Genomic DNA, 26,261 nt, shown 5'->3' on the forward strand with positions numbered 1-26,261 from the left:
CACATCAGTACAGTTAATATTATTGGTGTGAAGCAAGTTTTCACTTAACTTGTAGTTGAAGTGTAAACTGATGCCACATCTGCAGAGATGCAATAAGACAGGACAACAAGAAACCAAAAGACAGACAGACAGAGTGAGGCACCTGATGAAGATACATATCCAACCCCCATCTGACATCAGGAGAGGAGAGAGGCCCCAGGATGGAAGGAATAAATGAAATAAAGTGTTTGAAATATCTGACTGTGTTGCTGCTGTTTCTATTAGTCTGCAAAAAAGCAGAACTTCATGAAAGTTTAGAGCTTAAACTAACAGAACATTCAGCTCCTCTCTCACTTTTTTATGTAACTAATGCCAACGTTTAGTGTTTGCTGTCATTTTGCTCATCGTGCATATTAATGATGTCAAGATGAAGGAAGTCTGCTCTATTTTAACATCCTGGTTTCTGTCTTCTGCTTATTGGTGACAGAGGAAAAACATCTTTAGAGACATCTGTGTCCAATATACAGTAAGTATAAGTATTTAGTGTTTGATGCACTTTCTGTACATGTTTATCTGCTAATATGTTTCCTTTTATCTGAATTATCATAGACAGATCAGAGGACAGTTATGCGTTTTCATGCCGCAGCGAGTGGATTTGTTGTCGTCCTTCTGTCTGTGTCAGGTACTGTAGTTCTACATTTACTCCAGTAAAACTGAGGGATGTAAGAAAATGAACCATCTTGAAACAGACATATGGTACAAATTATGCTCAACAGCCAGTTTATTATGAACACCTTTCTAGTACCAGTAAACAAAGCTTAGTTTGGTTGCTGCCATGTGATTGGCTCATTAGACATTTGCATTAAGAAGCAGTGGAACAGGTGTACACGAGTAGCTGGGGAGTGGAGATTCAAGAGGTTGATACTAACGTGTATTTTGTTGTCCGTTGTGTGTAACAAGTGATAGAAAGACTGTATTAGTTTAAGATGAGTTGGGCTTTTGACAGAAGTATGTGTTTGTTACACATTTTGAATGTGTGTCATTTATTTTGAGAATGTGATGTTAAAGTGGACAGTAGTGTTTAAGGAAACAAGAAAAACTGTTATAAAAGTGTTGGTGTTGTTTTTGATACTGTGTGAGCTCAGTATGATGTTTCCATTGTCGATATTTCCCATAAGGGGACGTTTTCTTATCTGTTAAGTTTGGTAGAGCTTCTGTAAACCACACTTTTATGGTTTCACACTAAACTCAACAGCAACCTGACCACAGAGAGGAAACTAATCAAGATATGCAAACCCTCGTGATCATTTTCTTTTTCTTGTGGCAGCCAGAAATCTGATGTCTGATCTAAACACTTTTAAGCTTTAAATAACAATGTTATAAATAATTTCTAACAGAATGAACACTAATTTGCCAAAAACACAATTTCTGATAAAATTCTATATTTTTGTTTACTTTTGATTTAATTGATGGACAATAAATAACCCAGATAATGCAGCTAATTGGTTGGATCACTGAGGATTTGTAGTTTGTCCAACTTTCCATGAAAACATGTTGTTACACTAACAGAATCTCTTTTAATAAAAGATTATTAACTGAGATTTAGTCTGAATGTTGTTTCAGTTTTTCTCTGTGTTACAGTGATACAGGGTCAGAGTGACCGGAGAGTGACTTACACTTCTACTCAGATCTGTGGGATAAAAAGATCAACAGTGGAAATACACTGCACCTACACATACCCATCCAGAATAAAAAACAAAATTACCACTGTTAATAACACATTATGGTTTACTAAAGGGAAAAATAATGCACCTGTGGATCTGTTAACAGACTCAGATTACACAGGTCGCGTGCTTTATCAATGTGAAAACAACAAATGCACTCTGACCATCACAGACCTGAGACTGAGAGACTCAGCTGTTTACAAGTTCAGGTTCACAACAAACCAACCAGGAAGTTATACTGGTCAACGTGGAATCACTTTGTCTGTCACAGGTAACACTGTCATTTTAAATGGTTATGTTCTTTACTATATAGGAAATATTGTTGTGAATTTAAATGTATGTAGAAACATTTCACTTTTCTTTCTACACACATTCAGATCTCCAGATGCAGGTGATCAACCCCAGATTATTAGTTTTTTGTCCAGGTCTTTAGAACTGCTGATTGTGACTCTTTCTAAAGATGATGTTTATGTGCTACAAGTCACCTTCACTGTGAAACCTCTGTTCTCTTTAAATGTAATATATTTTTTTGTCTTCCGATCCTCCACAGCTTCCCTCTGTGTCAGTGAGTCCCTCTGCTGAGATAGTGGAGGGTAATTCAGTGACTCTGACCTGTAGCAGTGATGCTAACCCAGCAGCTAATTATACAGTGCCTTGCGAAAGTATTCGGCCCCCTTGAACTTTGCGAACTTTTGCCGCATTTCAGGCTTCAAACATAAAGATATGAAACTGTAATTTTTGGTGAAGAATCAACAACATGTGGGACACAATCATGAAGTGGAACGAAATTTATTGGATATTTCAAACTTTTTTAACAAATAAAAAACTGAAAACTTGGGCGTGCAAAATTATTCAGCCCCTTTACTTTCAGTGCAGCGAACTCTCTCCAGAAGTTCAGTGAGGATCTCTGAATGATCCAATGTTGACCTAAATGACTAATGATGATAAATCACACACACTTGTGTGTAATCAAGTCTCCGTATAAATGCACCTGGACTGTGATAGTCTCAGAGGTCCATTTAAAGCACAGAGAGCATCATGAAGAACAAGGAACACACCAGGCAGGTCCGAGATACTGTTGTGGAGGAGTTTAAAGCCGGATTTGGATACAAAAAGATTTCCCAAGCTTTAAACATCCCAAGGAGCACTGTGCAAGCGATAATATTGAAATGGAAGGAGTATCAGACCACTGCAAATCTACCAAGACCTGGCCGTCCCCCTAAACTTTCAGCTCATACAAGGAGAAGACTGATCAGAGATGCAGCCAAGAGGCCTATGATCACTCTGGATGAACTGCAGAGATCTACAGCTGAGGTGGGAGACTCTGTCCATAGGACAACAATCAGTCGTATACTGCACAAATCTGGCCTTTATGGAAGAGTGGCAAGAAGAAAGCCATTTCTTAAAGATATCCATAAAAAGTGTTGTTTAAAGTTTGCCACAAGCCACCAGGGAGACACACCAAACATGTGGAAGAAGGTGCTCTGGTCAGATGAAACCAAAATCGAACTTTTTGGCAACAATGCAAAACGTTATGTTTGGCGTAAAAGCAACACAGCTCATCACCCTGAACACACCATCCCCACTGTCAAACATGGTGGTGGTGGTGGCAGCATCATGGTTTGGGCCTGCTTTTCTTCAGCAGGGACGGGGAAGATGGTTAAAATTGATGGGAAGATGGATGGAGCCAAATACAGGACCATTCTGGAAGAAAACCTGATGGAGTCTGCAAAAGACCTGAGACTGGGACGGAGATTTGTCTTCCAACAAGACAATGATCCAAAGCATAAAGCAAAATCTACAATGGAATGGTTCACAAATAAACATATCCAGGTGTTAGAATGGCCAAGTCAAAGTCCAGACCTGAATCCAATCGACAATCTGTGGAAAGAACTGAAAACTGCTGTTCATAAATGCTCTCCATCCAACCTCACTGAGCTCGAGCTATTTTGCAATAAGGAATGGGCAAAACTTTCAGTCTCTCGATGTGCAAAACTGATAGAGACATACCCCAAGAGACTTACAGCTGTAATCGCAGCAAAACGTGGCGCTACAAAGTATTAACTTAAGGGGGCTGAATAATTTTGCACGCCCAAGTTTTCAGTTTTTTATTTGTTAAAAAAGTTTGACATATCCAATAAATTTCGTTCCACTTCATGATTGTGTCCCACTTGTTGTTGATTCCTCACAAAAAATTACAGTTTTATATCTTTATGTTTGAAGCCTGAAATGTGGCAAAAGATCACAAAGTTCAAGGGGGCCGAATACTTTCGCAAGGCACTGTACCTGGTACAAGGAGAATGAAGACTCACAAAAACCTTCAGGACAGATCTTCACCATCACTGACTTCAGACCTGAACACAGTGGGAATTATTCCTGTGAAGCCCAGAACACAAGAGGACGTCAGAACTCATAACACCATATATCTGTGTATTGGAGGTAACCAGTGCTACATGAACACACACACACACACACACACACACACACACACACACACACACACACACACACACACACACACACACACACACACACACACACCTTTTTCTGTATCTGTGCACAGTGAGGGTTAACAGTGACACTGGGCAAACAGATTTTCACAATTATCAGTCAATAAAACATATTTTCTATCTGTTGCTCTCAATTTCCAGGGAAGTCAGTAATTACCAGGCTGACTCTAGTGGTCCTGAAGCCAACTCGGTTCACCTTGACTATGTTTACGAGGTAAAACAACACAATTCCAACAATTTAATCACTGATTTCTTTAGTTTTTTAGATTTCCTTAATTTTCAAAGTCATTCGTTCCATGGTGTTAAATAATGTATTTGTGCTGTAGTTGTTATTGTTGGATTCGATCAAGAAGGGGAAAAAAAAAAAAGAGCTTCAACACTGAACCAAATGAAACCATGGAGATGGAAGAGGTGGGAGAAATAAAATGTACCTTAAACAGGTTTATAATATTTGTTGTGTATGTGATTTTATTTCTTTTTTTAAAGCTACAGTATGGAGCTTTTTTCAAATATTAGGTTTTGGTTGTTTGTCCCTACTCATACAATCAACAAGACAGTTGGGTGATTGAGTTCCCCCATATAGAGAGGCAGATGTGTTTAAACTGCATTGTTTTGGCACCAAAATGGCAGATGTCATGTCTGACAATGGCACCAAAATGGCAGCTGGTGTTACACTATTCTTTGACCTAAGCGATCAAAAACCCCTGGTTACTTAAGACTCGATACTCAAGATTAACTTATAAGAGCATCCGGGTTAGGTACAGGCACTAAATAAAGATGGTTTGTGTTAGTAATAAAGTTGCAGTTTGGTTGCTTCCTTATTGTCTCCTGTTGGAAAGTGATTTGTGACCTGTCCAACAACTCCAACAGTGAGAGAACTGTGTGACAGTCTTATGCTAGCTACAGCCACTAGATGTCACCAAACTGTAACACGTATATATTGGTACATTTCCCCTGCTTGTTCAAATGAACATGTCATTGTTCTCTACAGGTGAACCATATTGTGTTTTGGACTCACAGACTGCAGAGATATTAGTTACATATTTGATTATGAGCAAGGCTTCCTCTTCTTACCAATCAGAATTTCTTCGATTTTACTACTTTAATGATGACATACTGTGGCAGGGTTTGGAGAAGCATAGGTAGCAGGGATGGAGGCCTAGGTGGACTAAAGTGGACTGGTTTTGAATCTCCTGCTAGCACTGCAGCTTAAGTTGCATACTGTAGCTTTAAAGTGAACTGAAATTTAAGCAGAACTATGTGAGTAAGAATGTTTAATGTCTTTAACCTTTACACTATTTCAGCAAATGTCTCCCCATCAGTCAGACTCTGGTCCTGTATATGAGAACCTGTCAGCTGTCATCGCAGGACAGGCAGATGCTGAAGAGGAGCAGAAAAACCTGAGGTCACATTAGAGCTTTCTAATGTAATTTCTAATGTAATTGTTTGTTTTTTTTTCCCAGATGCTGTTGAACCAGAGGCAGGAATTAACTGATGGAAAGAGGAAGTAGTACTGTAGGTCAGGAGAGGCTGTGGATACATTTTCTTGGAGCTAGTTACATTACAGATATAATGTATTAGTGGTTCACAATCCTGGTCCTGCTCTGCTTGTTACCAACTACCCCAATCTTTTTTTTCCAGCTACCTACCGCTGATTACCTGCATCAGGTGTGTTCAGTCAATCAGAAGCTGGAAGATACTATTTTTCTTTGTATTGTATTTCTCCTCTCCACCCTCATCTGAGATGGTATCTTCCAGCTTCTGATTGACTGAACACACCTGATGGGTATAGACCTCCTGGTCCTGCGCGTGTGTTGTTAGATGAGTTTGCAGAGTTTTTATCCACTATTATCAAATTGGATTCTGTGTTAATAGTTGGTGATTGCTCAAATTCAGTTTTCTAATTTCCTCAGTTTGGCTTGTGTTTAGCTTCCTTTGTTTGACCATGTTGAAATCTTTCCAGTTTGCATCGTCGTGCTCATTCCTGGTCACCCTTGTTTAGCCCAGTTTCCCCACCTTATTTCGTCATGCTCTGGTTTTGTAGGCTCACGTTCATCACTTTCCCATATTCATGCTATTGCTTTAGTTTTCTTCTATTAGCTCATCCAACACTGTCATCATCTGGTCCACTTCCTGTTCTAGTATTTTTCTTTGTAGCCCTTTTCTTCCACTTCCTGTTATGTCATCCAGCTTCACCACTTATTATCATTCACAATTGTTTTCACCTGTTCCCCTGCATTTTTAAACCCAGCTCTCCCCTTGGTTCCCTGTGAGATCATTATTGCTGTTATCCATGCCACACACTGTCTGTGCACACCTACACAATTTCTGTGTAGGTGTGCACCTTGGTGATCTTCCTCAGTTTTCATTAGCTGTGGTTCACTATTGCATGTTGTATTCAGATTTTGGGATTTTAGTTTCTTGTTAAACTCCCTGGTTTATGTTCTTTGTCTTTGCTTTCACTGTTGACCGGCCTAGCCTCTGTTTAAATTTGTTCATCCCTTGTTTCTTTGTAAATAAAACTACTTGCATTTCACATCCCTCTCGCAGTGTTGCTTTTTGGGTCCTATACAAAACCATGACAAATGCAGTCATTCCACATAATGACACTTCCTAAGGCATCAAATTGCACTGATTTCAAGTCCTTTGGCGCATCATATTGACACCACAGGTAACCTCTGCTGTTACTATTAGACGCTCCAGGAGTGCCACCATTTGCATAGTGTCAGACATGACCTGGTTTAACAGAAAGTTCTATCAGTACAGACCCAGACAATCCAATAATTTTTTCAAGACAATTTAGCAAAATTTTATAGTCAACTGTATGAAACGCTTAGGTTGGATCCAGTAAAACCAACACTGTGTACTGGCCCGAGTCTGCTGTCATTAAAATGTCACTTGACACTTTAAGAAGGGCTGTCTCTGTTAAATGCATTTTGCGGAAACCTGATTGAAACTTGTCCCAGATTTGATGATGATGTAGATAAGTGGAAAGTTGTTGGGCTACCACTTTTTCTAAAATTTTGGACATGAAAGGCAGTTTAGATATGGGCCTGTACTTTATAGGGTCAGAAGGATCCAGGTTTGGGTTTTTAAGAATGGGGCTCACTATAGCTTGTTTAAAAAAGGAGGGGACCGTGCCAGTAGAAAGAGACAAGTTTACCATATTTACCAGACAAGGACCAAGCGAATCGGTAGCATTTAACACTAAAGTCAATGGAACAATGTCAATGGGACTAGAAGAAGGTTTCACCGTTTTTAATAAAACCTTAATGTCCTGTAGGCTGACAAGAGAAAAACAGTACCAAGAGTGGAGAGGAGAACCTCTAGTATAGGTGTGCGAGGAAGGAGAAATACTTTTACCTGATGTCCTGCACTTTACTGACAAAGAAATGTAAAAATCTGTCAGCTGATGAGTATAAAGATACTTGTGGAGCTGAGGGCGAGACAACATTTTTAATGGTGTCAAAGAGGACTTTAGGATTTTTCTTATTCGCAGATATAAGATTGGTGAAATAATCTGATCTGGCCTGTTTAATCATGACATTGAGAGATGTGATCAGCTCCTTAAGGTGTAATCTGTGTACTTCAATGCTCTACTTCTAAAGATGCTTTCATTTAGACGAGGACAATGTTTTTGAGGAGAAATAAGACCAGGCTTAAGTGGTGCCGTATATTTAAAACACACCATGATTATTAAACGACTGAACTAATGACTCAGCATCAGTTCTCTCATTAGAAGAACTTGGTCAAATAAAGAACAAAACTTATCAACAGCGGCTTTGATTTATAATCAGTCGTTGAGTGATCACCTTAGATGGAGGAGACTCCATATAAAAGGACAAATTAATTAAAAAATACAACTGTGATCACTTACTTGAATATCGTTGATAGATATTTGATCCACACACAGGCCCAAACTGAAAACCAATGTATGGCCCTTTGTGTGTGTGGGACCAGAGACATGCTGTGTGAAGTTAAAGGACTCGATCAAAAATATTAATTCTAATGCCATGTTGCAGGAAGCGTCATCTATGTGGATGGTCACGTTATACAATGGCAAGTCCTCCTCCAAGACCTGTTTTGCGGGCTGTACCAAACACGGAGCAGTCCGGAGGACGGAGGTCATTCAGATGGATGTATTCCGACTCATGCTACCAGGTCTCGGTCAGGCACATAAAATCTAAACGTTCCTTGATAAATCAAAATTCAGTATATAAGCTTTATTCGCTATGGAGCGGGTGTTCAGCAGAGCAACCCGAATCAGGTTTGCGCCAACTCCAGCTGACTGGAGCGTATGGGCCAGAGGTTCCGCTCCATTACTTCCCCAACAAATACACACGGGACGCAGAACCCGTGGGCCTGGTGTCTGGGCCTGTCGAGTTGGAAAAGCTCGGCTGTAGTGTAGATCGTAGAGAGGCGATGTGGCTACGACTGTACCATGTCCCGACTCGCTGAGTGAAACCTGCTGTAGGCACCGCTCTACCTGTTCCGGTCCGGTCCCACTCGGGGTAAACGTAGATGCCCGGTATCTCCTCAAACTCGTCTGGACACCCGCTCTGGAGCTTCGCTTTTTCCTCCTGCCACGGCCCTTAGACAGCAGCAGGTGCTCCGGTGGCGTCAACGAGCACTCAAAGACGGGCGGGAAAAACGGTTTGTACCTGGTCCAGGTAACATAGTCCTCCATAAGCTCTTTGATGTGAAACAACGTGTGCCGAACATACTTAATAGCAGCCGACACACTATTGTTAGCTGACAGTGCAAATACAGCAACAAATAACACAAGAACAATCACAAATGCACAAGAAAGCAGAGAAGCGACAGCAAAGCCGAACACAGGCGCCATCGTGACAGGAAGTGTCAAGGAATAAACATTGTACATACATTCAGGACAAAAACGTCAGGGTTAAGTTAGGAAAACAAAATGCTACAAACAGTGACAGTGCACGTGGTTAATATGTTAATGTCACACACATCTTGCAATAGTCAAACCCTGGTCCCCAAAGTCCTGTGTCTTTTTGTACCAACAAAACTGATTTGGGCTTTAGTGTATTACTCAAAGGCAATTTAGCACGTTATAGGAGGAGCCAGGACTCGATCCAGGATCAGGTCTTTATTTTTCTAGGTTTGCTGGATCCTACAACAATAAACACACAGGCAGTCAAACGTGGTAAAGTGTTATTAAATAGCTGAGCAGAAATGAACTGTAACAGGTTGAAGAGAGAAAGTCATGTGAAGTTCTCTTAGTTCATCAACTGTATCTGAATTGTTAAACAAATGTGTTCAGTTTGGAAACTGACTTCAGCTTGCTGTCCCCATGCTTTTTATATTTGAGACAAGGGGATGTGTATCATCGACTGAAACTAGTTCCGTCATCTCAAACTTTTGTGTTTTCACACTTAGCTCAGCAGCAACCTGACCAGAGTGTACAAACAGGAAGAAGAGTAGCACAACCTAATTATTTCATCCCCCGGTCTTTGTCAGTGGTTCGTTCCTACCTCCTCATGCCACATGTCACAAGTGTCCTTCAGAAATACACTAAACCTATAGTTAGTTTCTCCCAATGGGTTTGGGGGGAGCTGTTATAAGGTAGGCCAACTCGTTTATCTTAGTTCTTAAAGCAAAATATTATGGAGAGTTTTGCATCTGCTTCATATTATTGCAGCCAAGATATTTGGCTCCAGATATCTGCTCTTAAAACATCTTTACTCTTAAATTCAGAAACAACAGATGTTGGTGATTCACTTGCGTCTAACAAAACATTACTTTTATATTTTTTCCATGACTTAGACTTTCTGCTTTCCTTGTGCCTCACTTGTAAGTCACTTTGGACAAAGTGTCTCCCTTGGTAATAATTTTAAACACAGTGACGAATAACATATAAAATTTTTTTGAGTAACAAACCAAACATGGACAGCTACCCCCTTTCAGGCCTAGTGTTTGCCTGGTGAAAGACACAACAACAAATGACAGAGATCTGGGAAACTTGAGTGAGCACCTGCTGACGATTCCCACTCTGGTTTTTGCAAATGTAGTGGTATAGATATTACAGCTGTGCTGGAAATGGAACAGGGCATCAGGACTTAGCCTATTTTATACTTTTTGTTGTTGACCACTTTGCCAAATATTAATGTTATTACACACACAACAAACAGCACAACATTTCTTCTATTGCAGGTCCAGCAGTGTATACTGTGTTTTCTCAGCAGTGATGCCTGTTTACGTGAAGATTGCAGTGAGTGAAGACTATAAACTGATCTCGCTCTGTGGTGACTTCACAGGTTACATGTGCATCCATCACATCACAAACACACCAACACAAACCCAGAGACCCATTCACCCACAGGTAAAGGTTAAGGATGCTCAATTTGTTGTACTTTGGTATCATTTGTTTTAATGGTTATGTTATTTCACTGATTAAAATCTTATGGGCGCATTTTGTCAGGAAGTGTTTTCATTCAGTACCTTCAGCTTATTCAGAGTTGGGTCATGGTGGCAGCAGGTTTAGCAAGACATCCTCCTCCCTAATCAAAGATTTCCAGTACCTCTGGTGGGATTCCTAGGCCTTCCCAGGCCAGATGTGAACTCCAACATGTTCTGGGTCTACTACAGTATCTCATACCAGCTGTCTATGCCTTGAAGACCTTCAATGGGAGGCGCCCAGGAGACCTTCTTATTAAATGCTTGAAGCACATCAACTGGCTTCTTTCAACATGAAGCAGCGACTTTACTCCGAGCTCCCTTCGGATGTTAGAACTCCTTACCCTATCTCTAAGACTCAGCCCGGCCACTTCACAGGAAACGCGTTTGTGCCATTTGCAATCGTAATCTTTCCGTCATAGCCCAAAGCTCATGACATTAGGTGAGGGTTGGAACATAGACTGACTGGTAAATTGAGGATGCAAGCCAGGCAGCGGGCAAGGCAGGGAGTCTAGACATGTTGATCCAAGGCTTTGTAAGTTTTCATTCCTTTCTCTTGTTTTTTAATCCTTTTTGAAATGTGCAGTAAGTCATCTCTGCAAGGTTTGTCCCACTGAACCTCTCAAACCTTCAAACGACTTTTGTAACCAATATACAGTGTATGCTGCATTATGTTCTATTGCCAGTGTGCTCAGCCTGACCACAGAGTCAGCAGAAAAAAAAGGCAGTTTGTTAGTTCCCATGTGACACCTTCATTAACCAAAGCCACCGACTGTGATCTCTCTGGTGTTCAGTCTCACAGTTTCATCCTGGTTTTACTCGTGTGCTTACTGGTGACAGAGGAAAGTCGTCTTAAGAGTATGATTGTCCATTGTTTGTAGAATTGTGTGAGAATCGATATGAGTGACATAGTTCATGTGTGCAGACCTGTTTAATTGTCTCTGAAGTGACACAGGAAACTAAGAGGAGCAGCTATGGGCTCAACAGCAGCAGCAAGTAGATTTGTTTTCTACGTTATCACTCTGTCAGGTACTGTATCATTTGCAGCATTGAAATTTAGTATTAAAATCAGACTCATGGTATTAGTGGACATGTTGGCTATAGAGACAGGTTTTCATGACAGCTGAGCTTCCGGTTACTGGCAGGCTGAGAGCCTCACACTTTTTCACACATGCAAAATCTTTCTCTCTTCCTTTACTACTTTTCTTATTTCATTTTCAGTGTATAATTAATGCTTATTTTCTTTTGGTTAATTCTTCTTCAATCAATGAAAATTTCCATGAGTTCCAGCATTTATGAAGCATGTTACTGAATAGTCCTTTGTTTCTGTTGCAACTTTTATTTTTTTATGAGAGGGGTTTTCAAATGACTGTGACCCAGAGACCACTATTCTGACTTAGAACCACCTCAATGGGCACTGTTGGGGGGTGTGAAGCACAGGCTACCAAGAACACTCTGTATGGACCCTCTGTAACATCTCCAATGACCACCAGGGGGTGATTACTGATGAAACAAGATTTATATTTGCTTTTCTACTATATCAGGTTAATTTAATTTGACTGTATCATAGAACAGCCTCTTCATTATTAAATACCCATGGTCTTAAGAGAAGTAAACTTTTTTGTAATTGAACGTGCATTTACAATTCTGCAGTACATTGTGGTTTTCACACCTCAGCAGCAGCAACCTGATCAAAGAGCGAAAAGAAACTAACCAGCATTGATACAGACATGTTTTTCCTTTATGCCTGTAAAACCACATTAAAGTGCACATAGAGACTAACCATCATGTGTATAGTGTCTTGCACTCTTCATTTGCACAAATTCTTTAGGCTTGGTTCAATTACAAAAACATTATATTTTAACAGGTGTTGGAAAATGCTGAAGAAATATGTGGTAAAATGTGGATTATTTTAAGTCTAACTGCAGCAGCTTTAAAATAAGATTCGGATGCAGTTTTTATGTAGCACAAAGTGAATTTACTCATAGTGTGTGACTTTTCACACACGCAACAGTTTTTGACATTATTTCACGTTGTATTGACAACAGTATTTGTCTTATGGAATGAACAAGGAAAGAACCAGATGCACTTCACTCTTACTAATCTTTGCTACTTCCTGTTCCACACCAGTCACCTCTTCTACTCTTCGTTCTTTCATTTTCCTCAGTCATCAACTCTTCAAAGTTCTCCTTCCATCTTCCCATCACACTCCCTGCACCTGTCAATACATTTCCATCCTTATCTTTAATCACCCTAACCTGCTGCACATCCTTCCCATCTCTATCTCTTTGTCTCACCAACCTGTACAAATCCACCTCTGTCTCTTTAGTGTCCAACCTAACATACAAGTCCTCATATGCCCTTTGTTCGACCTTTGCCACCTCTACCTTCACCTTACACTGTATCTCCCTGTACTCCTGTCTACTCTCTTCAATCCTCTCAGTGTCCCACTTCTTCTTAGCTAACCTCTTTCTCTGTATACACTCCTGAACTTCCTCGTTCCACCACCAAGTCTCCTTGTCCGCTTTCCTCTTTCCAGATGACACACCGAGTACCCTCCTACCTGTCTCCCTGATCAAATTAGCTGTAGTAGTCCAGTCATCTGGAAGCACCTCCAAACCACCCAGAGTCTGTCTCAGCTCCTCCCTGAAAACTAAACGACATTCTTCCTTTTTCAACTTCCACCACTTCGTCCTCTGCTCTGCCTTAGTCCTCCTTATCTTCCTCACCACCAGCATCATTTTACACAGCACCATCTTGTGTTGTCTGGCTACACTCTCCCCTACCAAGACTTTACAGTCACTGATCTCTTTCAGATTACAACGTCTACACAAGATGTCGTCCACCTGAGTGCTTCTACCTCCGCTCTTATACATCACCCTATGTTCCTGCCTCTTCTGGAAGAAAGTGTTCAATGCAGCCATTTCCATCCTCTTTGCAAAGTCTACCACCATCTGTCCTTCTGTGTTCCTGTCCAGAAGACCAAGCCTGTCCATCACATTCTCATCATCTCTGTTCCCTTCATCAACATGTCCATTGAAATCTGCACCAATCACCACTCTCTCACCTCTGGGGATGCTCTGCATCACTTCATCTAACTCACTCCAGAATTTCTTCTTCTCTTCTAACTCACATCCTACTTGTGGGGCATAACCAATATTGTTACCAGCTCTTCTTACTGTATGAAATTAGAGTTGTTTTTCAGTGGTTGTTAAGGTAGAACAGGGAAACTTATGAACAACCTCACCGTAGTGTGGACAGAGACAAAACTGATCAGGAATGTGAAACATAGGGAAATGACAAAATTTCCCTAGACAAAAATAGACAAAACACTATTAAAGAAACACTGTGGTTTACTAAGGGGGAAAATAATGCACCTGTGGATCTGTTAACAGACTCAGATTACACAGGTCGTGTGCGTTATCACTGTGAAAACAACAAATGCACTCTGACCATCACAGACCTGAGACTGAGAGACTCAGCTGTTTACAAGTTCAGATTCATATCAAACCAAGCAATAGGGAAACATACTGGTTTACCTGGAGTCACTTTGTCTGTCACAGGTAACATTCCCTGAAACTTTACTTTCTTACAGTGGTTAATTTTGAGAAAATAAATCAATTTGTATTATATTAAATTTCTTTCCACACATATTCAGATCTCCAGATGCAGGTGATCAGATCAGAACCCCGTCAGGACTCAACCTGGGCAGAAGTGAAGTGTCAAAGCAGTTGTTTACCTGATAATCCCACCTTCATCTGGTACAAGAATGGACAGAAGACTTGGAGAGAAACAACATCTCCATCTCATACAAGCAAAGTTAATACTGGAGACTATTCCTGTGCTGTGAAAGGACATGAGAACTTCCCTTCTTCTACAGTGTGTGAGTTAGTTTACTTTCTTCATAGCATGTCACCACCTACCAGAGCCTCTTAGCTATTTTACTGCAGTGCATTTACATGCAAGTAAGTAACCAGGTTACACTCAGCTTCCCCTGGAAAGCTGATTTTCTTTAGTTTAACGTAAACAGGAAATCTGGTTTCCATATTCAGTGTAGGGGATTAGGGAAACCTGATTTCCTCAGGTACATTTCTCCCAGAGAACTGTGATTTCTTTGCCATGTAGCCATGTTTGTACAACAGTGCATGAGCATTAGCATGATGCAGTGAAATGATCAAAGTAAAGCTGAGAGCTCAGAGCAGAGGACTGTTTCACGTTTGTGCTAGTTTAAGATGCACACTATACGTATGTTTAAGAGAAGTGAATGTTCTTTTATCTGCTGGGTTCATGATAACATATGCTGTAACTAGTTCCCCTCATTTTATGTCTTTATGCTTTTGTAACTTAACTCAGCAGCAACGTGACCACAGTGTGGACAGAGAGGCAGCTAATCAAAACTAAGGCAACACTCTCTAAAGATCTTTATTTCTCTAATCGTCTTGTCAAAACGAATTGACCAGAGTTGGTCCAGAAATAAGAGAAAATACCACCTGATAACATTTTGTGTTTAGTTACAAGTTCAGGTTCATATCAAACCAACTACGAGGACGTTATACTGGTGAACATGGAGTCACTTTGTCTGCCACAGGTGACACTGTAATTTAAAAGCTTCTTTTAGAAAATGGTTCTTTAATATATGGGGTATATTTGTGTCAATTTGCATTTACTGTATGTGCAAATATCACATTTCACTTTTCTTGCTACACATATTCAGATCTCCAGATGCAGGTGATCAGATCTCTAAATCTCTGTTAGTAAATGACTTAATAAGTGATCATCAATTTTGTCTCACTGAAACTTGGTTGCAGCAGGAAGAATATGTCAGTTTAAATGAGTCAACCCCCCCAAGTCATATTAATTATCATGTTCCTAGAAGCACAGGCTGAGGTGGAGGAGTAGCAGCAATCTTCCATTGTAGCTTATCAATAATTCCTAGACCTAAACATAGTCATAACTCATTTGAAAGCCTTACTCTTAGCCTTTCACACACAAACTGGAAAACTCAAAAACCACTATTATTTGTTATCGTGTACCGTCCTCCAGCCCCTTATTCAGAGTTTTTGATTGAATTTTCTGATTTTCTATCTGATTTAGTGCTTTGTACAGATAAAGTCATTATAGTGGGTGACTTTAACATTCATGTAGATGCTGACAGTAACTGCGTTTAATTCATTATTAGATTCAATTGGTTTTTCCCAAAATGTAAATAAACCCACTCACTGTTTTAGTCAAACCTTAGACCTTGTCCTTACGTATGGGATTGAAGTGGATAATTTAACAATATTTCCTCACAACTCTCTTCTGTCTGACCGTTTTCTAATAACATTTGAATTTACAATAACAGACTATACAGCAGTTACGAAAAAATTCCACTATAGCAGATGCTTAAGTGAAAAAGCTGTAAACAAATTTAAAGAAATTATTTCTCCATGATTTGCTTCACCATATGTTAATACAATGGAAAGTAGCCACCTTAATGTTACTCCTGCACAAGTAGATTATCTTGTTGATAAATTTGCAGCCTCACTACGTACAATACTCTATAGTGTTGCCCCTCTGAAAAAGAAGGCAGTAAACCAGAAGAGGCATCTCCATGGTATAGTTCACAAACACGCAACTTAAAACAGGAAACACGAAAGTATGAAAGGAAGTGGCGTTCCAGAAAGTTAGAAGAATCTCATTTAGCCTGGAAAAATTGTTTAAAAATGTACACAAAAACTCTTCGTGATGCCAGAACAGCATATTATTCATCATTAATAGAAGAAAACAAGAACAACCCCCAGTTTCTGTTCAGCACTGTAGCCAGGCTGACTAAGAGCCATAGTTCTGTTGAGCCTAGTTTTCCCTTAACTCTGAGCAGCAATGACTTCATGACTTTAAATAAAATTGTAGCTATTAGGGAAAGAATTCACCAGATCCTCCCTGTTACGCCCCTGTCTAGTGGGTAGGGGTGCAACATACAAAGATAAATTAGGCTGTTCCCTCTCCGGTCCCCAAACCAAAATCCAGGATCCAGATGTTCCAACAGTATGACATTTATTTTAAATGAAAGAAAATGTCACACAAACATGACAGTATAACTCAGGGTGAACCAAGGCCAAAATAATAAACAAAATAAGCTATTTCCCAAAGAAAGTGAGTCACAACCCCTAACTCCCTGATGTGAAAACAAGAGAAAACAATCAAAAGAAAATGGCAGTTCACCCCTACAGATTCAATACTATTTACAAAATAAAATAATTGTACAATATCTATACAAAACCATGGCACAAAGCCTAACAATTCAAAAATGCTCAACAAGGTTTGGAGGCCAAGGACAGAGAACAAGTGCTGCTGCCAGAGAAGCCAGTCTGGCTGTTGGGAACCATACTTTTCAAACTCTGGGAAGTGTAGGATGGACCAATCAGCTTCCGGTACTGCCCCCCAATCCAGCCAATCAGGCAGGGCACCTATAACTCAAAAAGAACAACAACACATACGACCAGGGCCGTAACACTCCCCCCAAATATTACAGATAGATCTTCATGTACAGTGATAGAATCATCAATAAGGCCCCAATCCCTCTCAGTCAGGATTTAGAGTTCATCATAGTACAGAAACTGCACTGGTAAAAGTCACCAACGATCTTCTCATGGCCTCAGATAATGGACTCGTCTCTATACTTGTTCTGTTAGATCTTAGTGCTGCGTTTGATACCATAGATCATAACATTTTATTACAGAGACTGGACCATGAAATTGGGATTAAAGGAACTGCACTAGGTTGGTTTAAATCTTATCTATCTGATAGATTTCAATTTGTTCATGTTAATGATGAATCCTCCATGCAGACAAAGGTTAGCTATGGAGTTCCACAAGGCTCTGTGTTAGGACCAATACTTTTTACTTTGTCTCCTTTAGGCAACATTATTAGAAAACGCTCCATAAATTTCCACTGCTATGCTGATGATACCCAGCTATATCTATCTATGGAACCAGATGAAAATAATCAGTTAATAAAGATTCATGCTTACAAGACATAAAGGCCTGGATGTCCCACAGTTATTTACTTCTAAACTCAGACAAAACTGAAGTCATAGTATTTGGGCCCAAAAATCGAAGAAATATAATGTCCAACCATATCGTTACTCTAGATGGCATAAGTCTGGCCTGCAGTACTACTGCAAGGAACCTTGGAGTTATTTTTGACCAGGATTTGTCCATTACCTCAAATATAAGACAAATCTCTATAACAGCCTTCTTCCACCTACGGAACATTGCCAAAATTAGGAGCATCCTGTCTCAAAGTGATGCCAAAAAACTGGTCCATGCATTTGTTACCTCTAGGTTGGACTAAACTGTAATTCCATACTTTTAGGATGCCCCAGTAACTCCCTAAAGAGCCTGCAATTAATCCAAAATGCTGCAGCAAGAGTGCTGACTGGAACTAGCAAGAGAGATCATATGTCACCTTCACTAGCTTCTCTCCATTGGCTTCCCATTAAATCTAGAATAGAATTTAAAACCCTTCTTCTTACATATAAAGCTCTGAATGGTCAGGCTCCATCATATATAGAAGATCTCATAGCACCATATCATCCCAGTAGACCACTTCACTCTCAGAATGCAGGCCTACTTGTGGTTCCCAGAATTTCCAAAAGTAGAATGGGAGGTAGAGCCTTTAGCTATCAAGCTCCTCTCTTGTGGAACCAGCTCCCAGAGCAGATTCGGGAAGCAGACACCCTCTCTACTTTTAAGTCTAGGCTCAAAACCTTCCTCTTTGATAAAGCTTATAGTTAGTTAAAGTTATGCGGCTTAGACTGCTGGGGGACCCATCCCCCAATGCGCTGAGCTCCTTTCCTCCTCTTGTCCCTCTCTCTTCTCCTCTCACCCCACATTTGTCACCAATGTATGTCATTAACTCTGTGTGTTTTCTCCCGTAGTTGTCTTTGCCCTTCTCTGTCTCCCTCTCACTGTCCCTTTCTGCAGGTGTCCCCGGCTTTGAAGCTGTGTGTCTTCCAGCGTGCAGCTACTGGTCCTACCAACCTGCCCGATGTTTTATTGTTGCTTTTTGTTGCTCTTTTCTTTTCTCTCTTCACTTTCCACTCACCCCAATCGGTCAAGACAGATGGCTGCTCACCCCTTGCTCAAGGGGGAATTGTTGGGTTCTCTCTATACATCTTTATAGTCTTGACTTTATTCTGTAAAGTGCCCTGAGATGACTTTGTTGTGAATTGGCGCAATATAAATAAAGTTGAATTGAATTGAATTGAATTGAATCCCTCAGTTGTAATTAGACACATGTATAATCTGTATCTGTATGGTGATGTTGGATGGTGGATGGTGGATATGGTGTAGCCACTCTGGTTCCTGTTTTTCTGTTTCATATTGTTAAGACATTACAATTTATCCAATTTATCTAATCTTAATGATCTTATAAGGTTAATTGTGATTGTGGTTTCTGCTGTTCTCTGTGTTACAGTGATACAGGGTCACAATGACTGGAGAGTGACTTACACTTCTACTCAGATATGTGGGATTAAAGGATCAACAGTGGAAATACGTTACACCTACACATACCCATCCAGAATGAATAACATAATTACCTCTGTTAATAAAACATTATGGTTTACTAAAGGGAAAAATAATTCACCAGTGGATCTTTTAACAGACTCAGATTACACAGGTCGTGTGCGTTATCACTGTGAAAACAATAAATGCACTCTGACCATCACAGACCTGAGACTGAGAGACTCAGCTGTTTACAAGTTCAGGTTCATAACAAACCAACCAGGAGGAAGTTATACTGGTGAATGTGGAGTCACTTTGTCTGTCACAGGTAACACTGTCATGTTAAATGGTTATGTTCTTTAATAGAAATTTGTCTCTCTTCCTCAGTCAAGTGTTACTAAATCTTGACTGACTTGTATCTCTCAAACCCCTTCTATTTATACTCAAACCCAAAACAGGAACCACCCTCACAAAACATGACTGACGAAACCAGGAGCACACAGTTGACAGTCATCATTCTTGTCCCTTTCTAGGTTATCTAACAATGTCAGTTGTGAAGCAATAAAACCCTTTTATTGCACCTTCTTGGAAACAAAAATTGAAAAACAATTGATGTACTGACTTATATGGGGTATATTGTAGTAAATGTGCATGTAGGTAGAAACATTTCACTTTTCTTTCTACACATATTCAGATCTCCAGATGCAGGTGATCAGATCAGAACGCCGTCAGGACTCAACCTGGGCAGAAGTGAAGTGTCAAAGCAGTTGTTTACCTGATAATCCTACCTTCATCTGGTACAAGAATGGACAGAAGACTTGGAGAGAAACAACATCTCCGTCTCATGAAGACAACTTCAATTCTACAGACAGTTATTCCTGTGCTGTGAAAGGTCATGAGAAGTTCCCCTCTCCTCCAGTGTGTGAGTTCACCCACTGTCCTCACTTTATACTATATCACCACCTGGTAGAGCCTCTCAGATACTTTTCTGTACATGTACCTTGACCACACTAAGGAGTGTTTGGTGATTTACTGCACAGAACTGGAGAAAAATGAGATCTCTGCCTCGTGACATGTTCAACTTCAGATTATTATTTTTTTGTCCAGGTCTTTAGAACTGCTGATTGTGACTCTTTATAAAGATGATGTTTATGTGCTACAAGTCACCTTCACTGCTTCCCTCTGTGGCATTGGTCATCATTTATATTTTGCATCCTGCATGCTAATACTAATTAAATGTTTTTGAATGTTTTCTCCTCCAGATGCTCCACAGCTTCCCTCTGTGTCAGTGAGTCCCTCTGCTGAGATAGTGGAGGGTAGTTCAGTGACTCTGACCTGTAGCAGTGATGCTAACCCAGCTGCTAATTACACCTGGTTCAAGCAAAAAGGCCAAGATCCTAAAATCATCCATCAACAACCACAACTTGTCTTCGGCTCCATTCAGTCCTCTGACTCTGGACAGTATTACTGTAGAGCTGCAAACATGTTTGGGAGGAGAACATCTGAATACATGTCTGTAAATGTGAAATGTAAGCTAGCAAAGCTAATTAAATAAGATATTATGTGACCAATGACACAATATGAATGATTTACCGACCAGATAAAAGTGCTGCCTGCTTCACCTTCAGTCTGCTGTACTTTACTGAGCAACTTCTGAAGATGATAAAAACATAGTTTTATAATTAAATGGTACAAAGATTTACTTACTACCTATACATTTTAAACATATTTGAAATTGTTTTATTTATTCTAAGCTTTTTGTTTTCCAAAACACATTTGAGGTAGCAAATCATGTCTGACATATTATTATTATTGTTATAATTTTTTTTATTATATTGGAAAAAAGATTCATACTTAAGCAATTTAACCTTCAGTTTTCTTTCTGATTACCTATCTGTGATGTATTAAACATATTTATATATAAGAATACTTTTGTTTGTAAACAGAATGTTTAAGTATATAAATCATATATACATAACTATACTTTTCTTCAGTATATCTCAATTAAAAGTATGTAGAAGTGTAAAAATAGAAATTCATGCACCCAATAGCTGTACCCAGTTACCTCGTAGAGGTGTTTAGGAGAGCTAGCGTCGATCTGTGTGTACTTTTACTACATGTACATGTAGTGTAAGAGCAACTCAAAATAGATGTATGAGTAACATTACTTTCTAACATGTTATCAGTTATACAGCATTTACACGTAATGGTCTAGTTCCAAGTTCAAATTTATTGATGTTGTCTTTTGCAGATTCTCCAAAGATTCCCTTTGTTTCAGTCAGTGACTCTGCTGATATCATAGAGGGTAGTTCAGTGATTCTTACCTGTAGCAGTGACGCAAACCCCATAGCTCAATACACCTGGTACATGAAGAATGGAAATCTTCTCGGAACAGAACCACAGCATGTCTTCAGCTCTATCGAGGCCTCTGACTCTGGAGAATATTATTGTACAGCTGCAAATGAGCTGGGGAGGAGATCTGAATACATCTCTATTGATGTGAAACGTTAGTGATAATGTGTCAGTGAGTCGCATTGGTCATCATTTATATTTTGCATCCTGCATGCTAATACTAATTAAATGTTTTTGAATGTTTTCTCCTCCAGATGCTCCACAGCTTCCCTCTGTGTCAGTGAGTCCCTCTGCTGAGATAGTGGAGGGTAGTTCAGTGACTCTGACCTGTAGCAGTGATGCTAACCCAGCAGCTAATTATACCTGGTACAAGGAGAATGGAAATCCAGACCTTCAACTCATTAGTAAACAACAACTTGTCTTCAGCTCTATCCGGTCCTCTGATGCAGGACATTATTACTGTACAGCTGAGAACAAGCTGGGGAGGAGGACATCTGAGAATTTGTCTATTAATGTGCAATGTAAGTAAAAACAACTCACACCAGTTTTACTTTGTTGTGATTCTGTCACAGAACCCCTGAGGTTTCAGGATTCCCAGTCACTCTCGGTTAACACTAATTCTAGTACAGTATGACACTAAAATCTTTTATTGTTTAATTTTGTGTCTTTTAGAGATGACTGAAAGCCACTGTGGCAGTGATTACTTCTTAGCATTATCATTAGCCTGATCCTGAATGCTAAAGTGTGTTCAAACCTTATTTTCCAGATGCTCCAAAGCCTCCCTCTGTGTCAGTGAGTCCCTCTGATGAGATAGTGAAGGGTAGTTCAGTGAATCTGACCTGTAGCAGTGATGCTAACCCAGCAGCTAATTATACCTGGTACAAGGAGAATGAAGACTCACCAAAAGCTTCAGGACAGAACTTCACCATCAGTGACATCAGACCTGAACACAGTGGGAATTATTACTGTGAAGCTCAGAACACAAGAGGACGTCAAAACTCCACCTTATATCTGATTGTTGTGGCAGGTAAACAATGCTTAATTTTTGACATATACACCTTTTTTTTCTGCACAAAAACTGCTGTTTTACTGTTAAAATACATTTTCTATCTGTTGGTCTCAATTTCCAGGAAAATCAGAAAAGACCATTCTGGCTCTGGCGTTCTCGCTGCTGATTCCTTTGCTTGTTTTGACTCTGTTTGTGAGGTAAAACAAAATTCCATTAGTTTTGTCATTACTTGGTGTTTTCTCGTTTAGATTTCCTTCATTGTCAAAGTCATGGATTTCATTCTTTTAAATATTGTATTGCTGTTGTAGTTGTTTGCGTTGGATTCAATCAAAGAAGAACAATAACTTGAGCTGCAACACTGAACCAAATAAAGTCATGGAGATGACAGAGGTAAGAGGGTCTATTTACAAGTGTGGCCATCATATGGTTACGATGAATGTGGCCAATGTGTTTGTTAGGGATATGAGTTTATAGCAGTTACATTTACATTTAGTCATTTAGCAGATGCTTTTATCCAAAGCGACTTACAAGTGAGGGACACGGCAGCAAAAATGTAAGTCAAGGAGAAAACATCAAAGCAAAGTCCTATCAGAAAAGTGTTCACATTTTATGAGATGCAAGTACGAGAAAGAGCAGAAAGGACGTTTTTTTTTTTCTTTTTTATAGATTTAATTGCACAGGAAGGAGTTCTGATTTGAGCAGTTTTTTTAATCTTGGGAGAGAGTTTGCTGAGCGTGCAGAGTTTGGTAGCTCGTTCTGCCATCGTGGGATCATTTCGCTATAGAGTTTTGCTTGGTGTCTTCTGTGAGGTGCTGGGACCACCAGACGTCCTTCGTTGGCAGACTGCAGCGGACGCGAAGGATTGTAGACCTGAATGAGGGAGTTGAGATAAGCAGGAGCTGTTGAGGTGATCACCCTGTAGGCAAGAGACAGAGCTTTGAACCTGATGCGAGCAGGTACAGGAAGCCAGTGTAGAGATCTGAAGAGTGGTGTGACATGGGTCTTTTTTGACTGATTAAAAATGAGGCGAGCTGCCGCATTTTGGATTTTGGATTTAGCATTAATATAGCTTCAAAAAATAAGATACATTATGTGAGTAAGAACTGAGGATGCCCTTTTCTTCTACACAATCCAAATTCATAACATTGAATTCAAAACTAACTCTCATTGAGAAATTGACTGAACATCCATTCACCCAAACAATAACGACACAATAGAGAAAAGGAAAAAACACAAATATATATTAGTGCCCAAATTGAAAGAGTTGAAAATAAGTCCCAGGAGACGTTGCAGTCTCTTATGGTTTGCGCCCACAGCAGTACAGTAGTCAGTACATCTTTTTCAGTGTAATCAGTCTTCACAAAGAACTCAATAAATACTGATAAATTGTTTCTCTTACCAAAAGCAACAAGATTCAGGACTCCCCCTGAAACCTCACAATGACACCAACATGGCACCAAGGAGCAGCTAAAGTTAGTTATTAGTTAGTTATTAAGTTTTTTAAACCAACCATGACACACCAACAATTAAATCCTCTCACAATAAACACACATATCAAGCAGCATTTTGGGCTTCTAGTTACATATTTTCTTGTAGAACAGAGAAGAAAAAAAACATCAAAACATTACATTACTATGAATTTGCCTCCATTACTTGAAACAATTTACTCACCAAGAACAGTTCCAGTAGATCCACAACTTTTTTTCTCCAAGATATAGAAAATCTGACCACAGCTTGGCCAAGTTTTTACCCACAAAACTACAAAAATGAACAAAATAAACCCTGAACTTTTTCTCCTGACTCGTCTGTGTCCGTCCTGCACTGCGTCGATACGGGAGGCGGCGTTGACACTCTGCAAACAGGACACCATGTATTCAAACACTATTATTCAACTCAAAACGTTTTTCTCTTCCCAAATATAAAATTACAAATTACAACCAGAAATTTGTCAGGTTCATAAATGTACAATTTCAAACCTCAAAAATAGAACAGTTTTAGTAACACTCTATGGTGACAGGGTTACATTTAGTCTTAAATATCATTAAATACATGTGCAGTTCATTTCAGTCTTGTCTTCTCATTTCTCCTCATCAGTCCGACTCTGGTCTTGATAATGAGAGTTTTATCTATCTCAGCCTTTAGGTCCGTCACTGCAGCAAAGAGAGACGCCACAGAGGAGCAGGTAAAGCTGAAGTCCAGCAACGTTAGAGCTTGACTGAGTGGGGTCTGGTTCTCCAACATGGAAAAAATAGGCTGCACCCAGATTTGTAATAATGTCAAATAGGTCAAATGTGATTTTCTTCAAATGCTGTTGAGGCAGGAAAGACCTGATGGTAAGAAAAATGAATACACTGAGGCTTGTGAGTGGTTTCATCTATTAGAGATATGCAGGATTAAAGCTGTTTTGATTGTGATTTTTATTTGAACCAATGGATAAAAAATGAATTACTTGTATTTGTGTATTGTGTACCGTCCTCCAGTCCCTTATTCAGAGTTTTTGATTGAATTTTCAGATTTGCCATCTACTTTCCCTTAGTTTTGACAGATTGACTTCCTTTTTTTTCACAATTGAATTACATTACTGTACAAGTAAATAAAACTATTGCGGGTTCACAAATCCATTTTTATAGATGGTGTCACACCTGTTTAATTTCAGAATGTAGACTTAAAAACTATCAAGTACAGTTTATAATTTAATCAAAATTAGACAAATGATGTCACTGATTGAAGAATTAGTATTTAAGGAATTTGTGTTTGCTGTAAATAGGTGTTTTGTTTAACACAGTTCACACTATAAGGTTTTATGTCTTTGGATGATTTGTGTTAACTGCTTCAAAAACTGGCTGCAGAAAAGCTCGTTTTGAATCATTATTTCAGTTCCTTTTCACTGCTTCAGTGGGCGACAGTGTAGAGAAATGTTTGGATTTCGGCCTTAAACTGATAGTTTTCTCTTTATTTTTCAGCATGTGGTTTTTCTAATGACTAATAAAGACTAATAGCATTTAAATATGTACATTTGTTTTCAATTTTTGTCACTGTAAGAACAAAACAGTGTAATTGTTTATTATGGTGTGAGAAGACACACACTTAAACTTTGTATTGATCAGAATTTTTTTCCATGTGAGTTCATCTTTAACCAGAAACTGATAAAGTTCCACTCATTTTGAAGATTTTACAGAATAAAAGCCCAGTACTTATCTTGTGCAAAAGTGAGATTGACTAAAACAAGTTGTTCATAAATTTGTTTGTCATTTCCATTTGTCATCAGGGTTAATTATAAAGTATTCACAGCTCCTGGTCAGGTTCAATTGTGTCCTACAAACTAAATGTTTGAGGTAATGAAATAAAAAAAGCACCAAAATCTCATCGTATTCACTGACGGAAGCTGGTACAATGTCATTTCACTGTCCTCTAGTGGTGAAGCTTCAGTGTTGCAGGTTCAGGCTTCATCATTCTGTGCTCTAAAGGGCCAGTTCACATCAAATACAGCAAAAGAAATGTTCAGCATCCGAAATTAAAGCTGCTTGTATTTCCAGTATTCCAAAAATATTTACTCCCCAAAATATTTGTTAAATAATTACTTTTAAACGCTTGTTCCATCTTAGAGAGAGAGAAGAAGTGATTTCAGTTTCTGATCGGCTCTTAGTTACAGTTTACATTGATGAGCCTTGAAGCTTAGGAGCAGTGTTCAAGTTATTTTACCATGGGTCAGATAGGAAGAGAAATGGAGTAGGAGTTTGTGAGGAATGTTCTAAAGGTGAAAAGAGAATCAGTCAGG

The 26,261-nt window shown here is 39.4% G+C and overlaps 1 protein-coding gene across 1 annotated transcript; it reads left to right on the plus strand.

The window, feature by feature from the left end:
• The first annotated feature begins 606 nt into the window (after positions 1-606).
• On the plus strand, positions 607-24,698 carry LOC137124604 (B-cell receptor CD22-like). The gene is made up of 12 exons (XM_067499705.1): positions 607-661; positions 1,603-1,935; positions 14,155-14,196; positions 14,292-14,516; positions 19,094-19,450; positions 19,817-20,044; positions 20,385-20,651; positions 21,374-21,628; positions 21,729-21,995; positions 22,241-22,501; positions 22,605-22,680; positions 24,578-24,698. Exons 1-12 carry the CDS (start codon positions 607-609, stop codon positions 24,696-24,698), a joined length of 2,487 nt encoding a protein of 828 aa, XP_067355806.1.
• The last annotated feature ends 1,563 nt before the right edge of the window (positions 24,699-26,261 follow it).

This window comes from Channa argus, chromosome 3, assembly GCF_033026475.1.
Source record: "Channa argus isolate prfri chromosome 3, Channa argus male v1.0, whole genome shotgun sequence".
Lineage (NCBI taxonomy): Eukaryota > Metazoa > Chordata > Actinopteri > Anabantiformes > Channidae > Channa > Channa argus.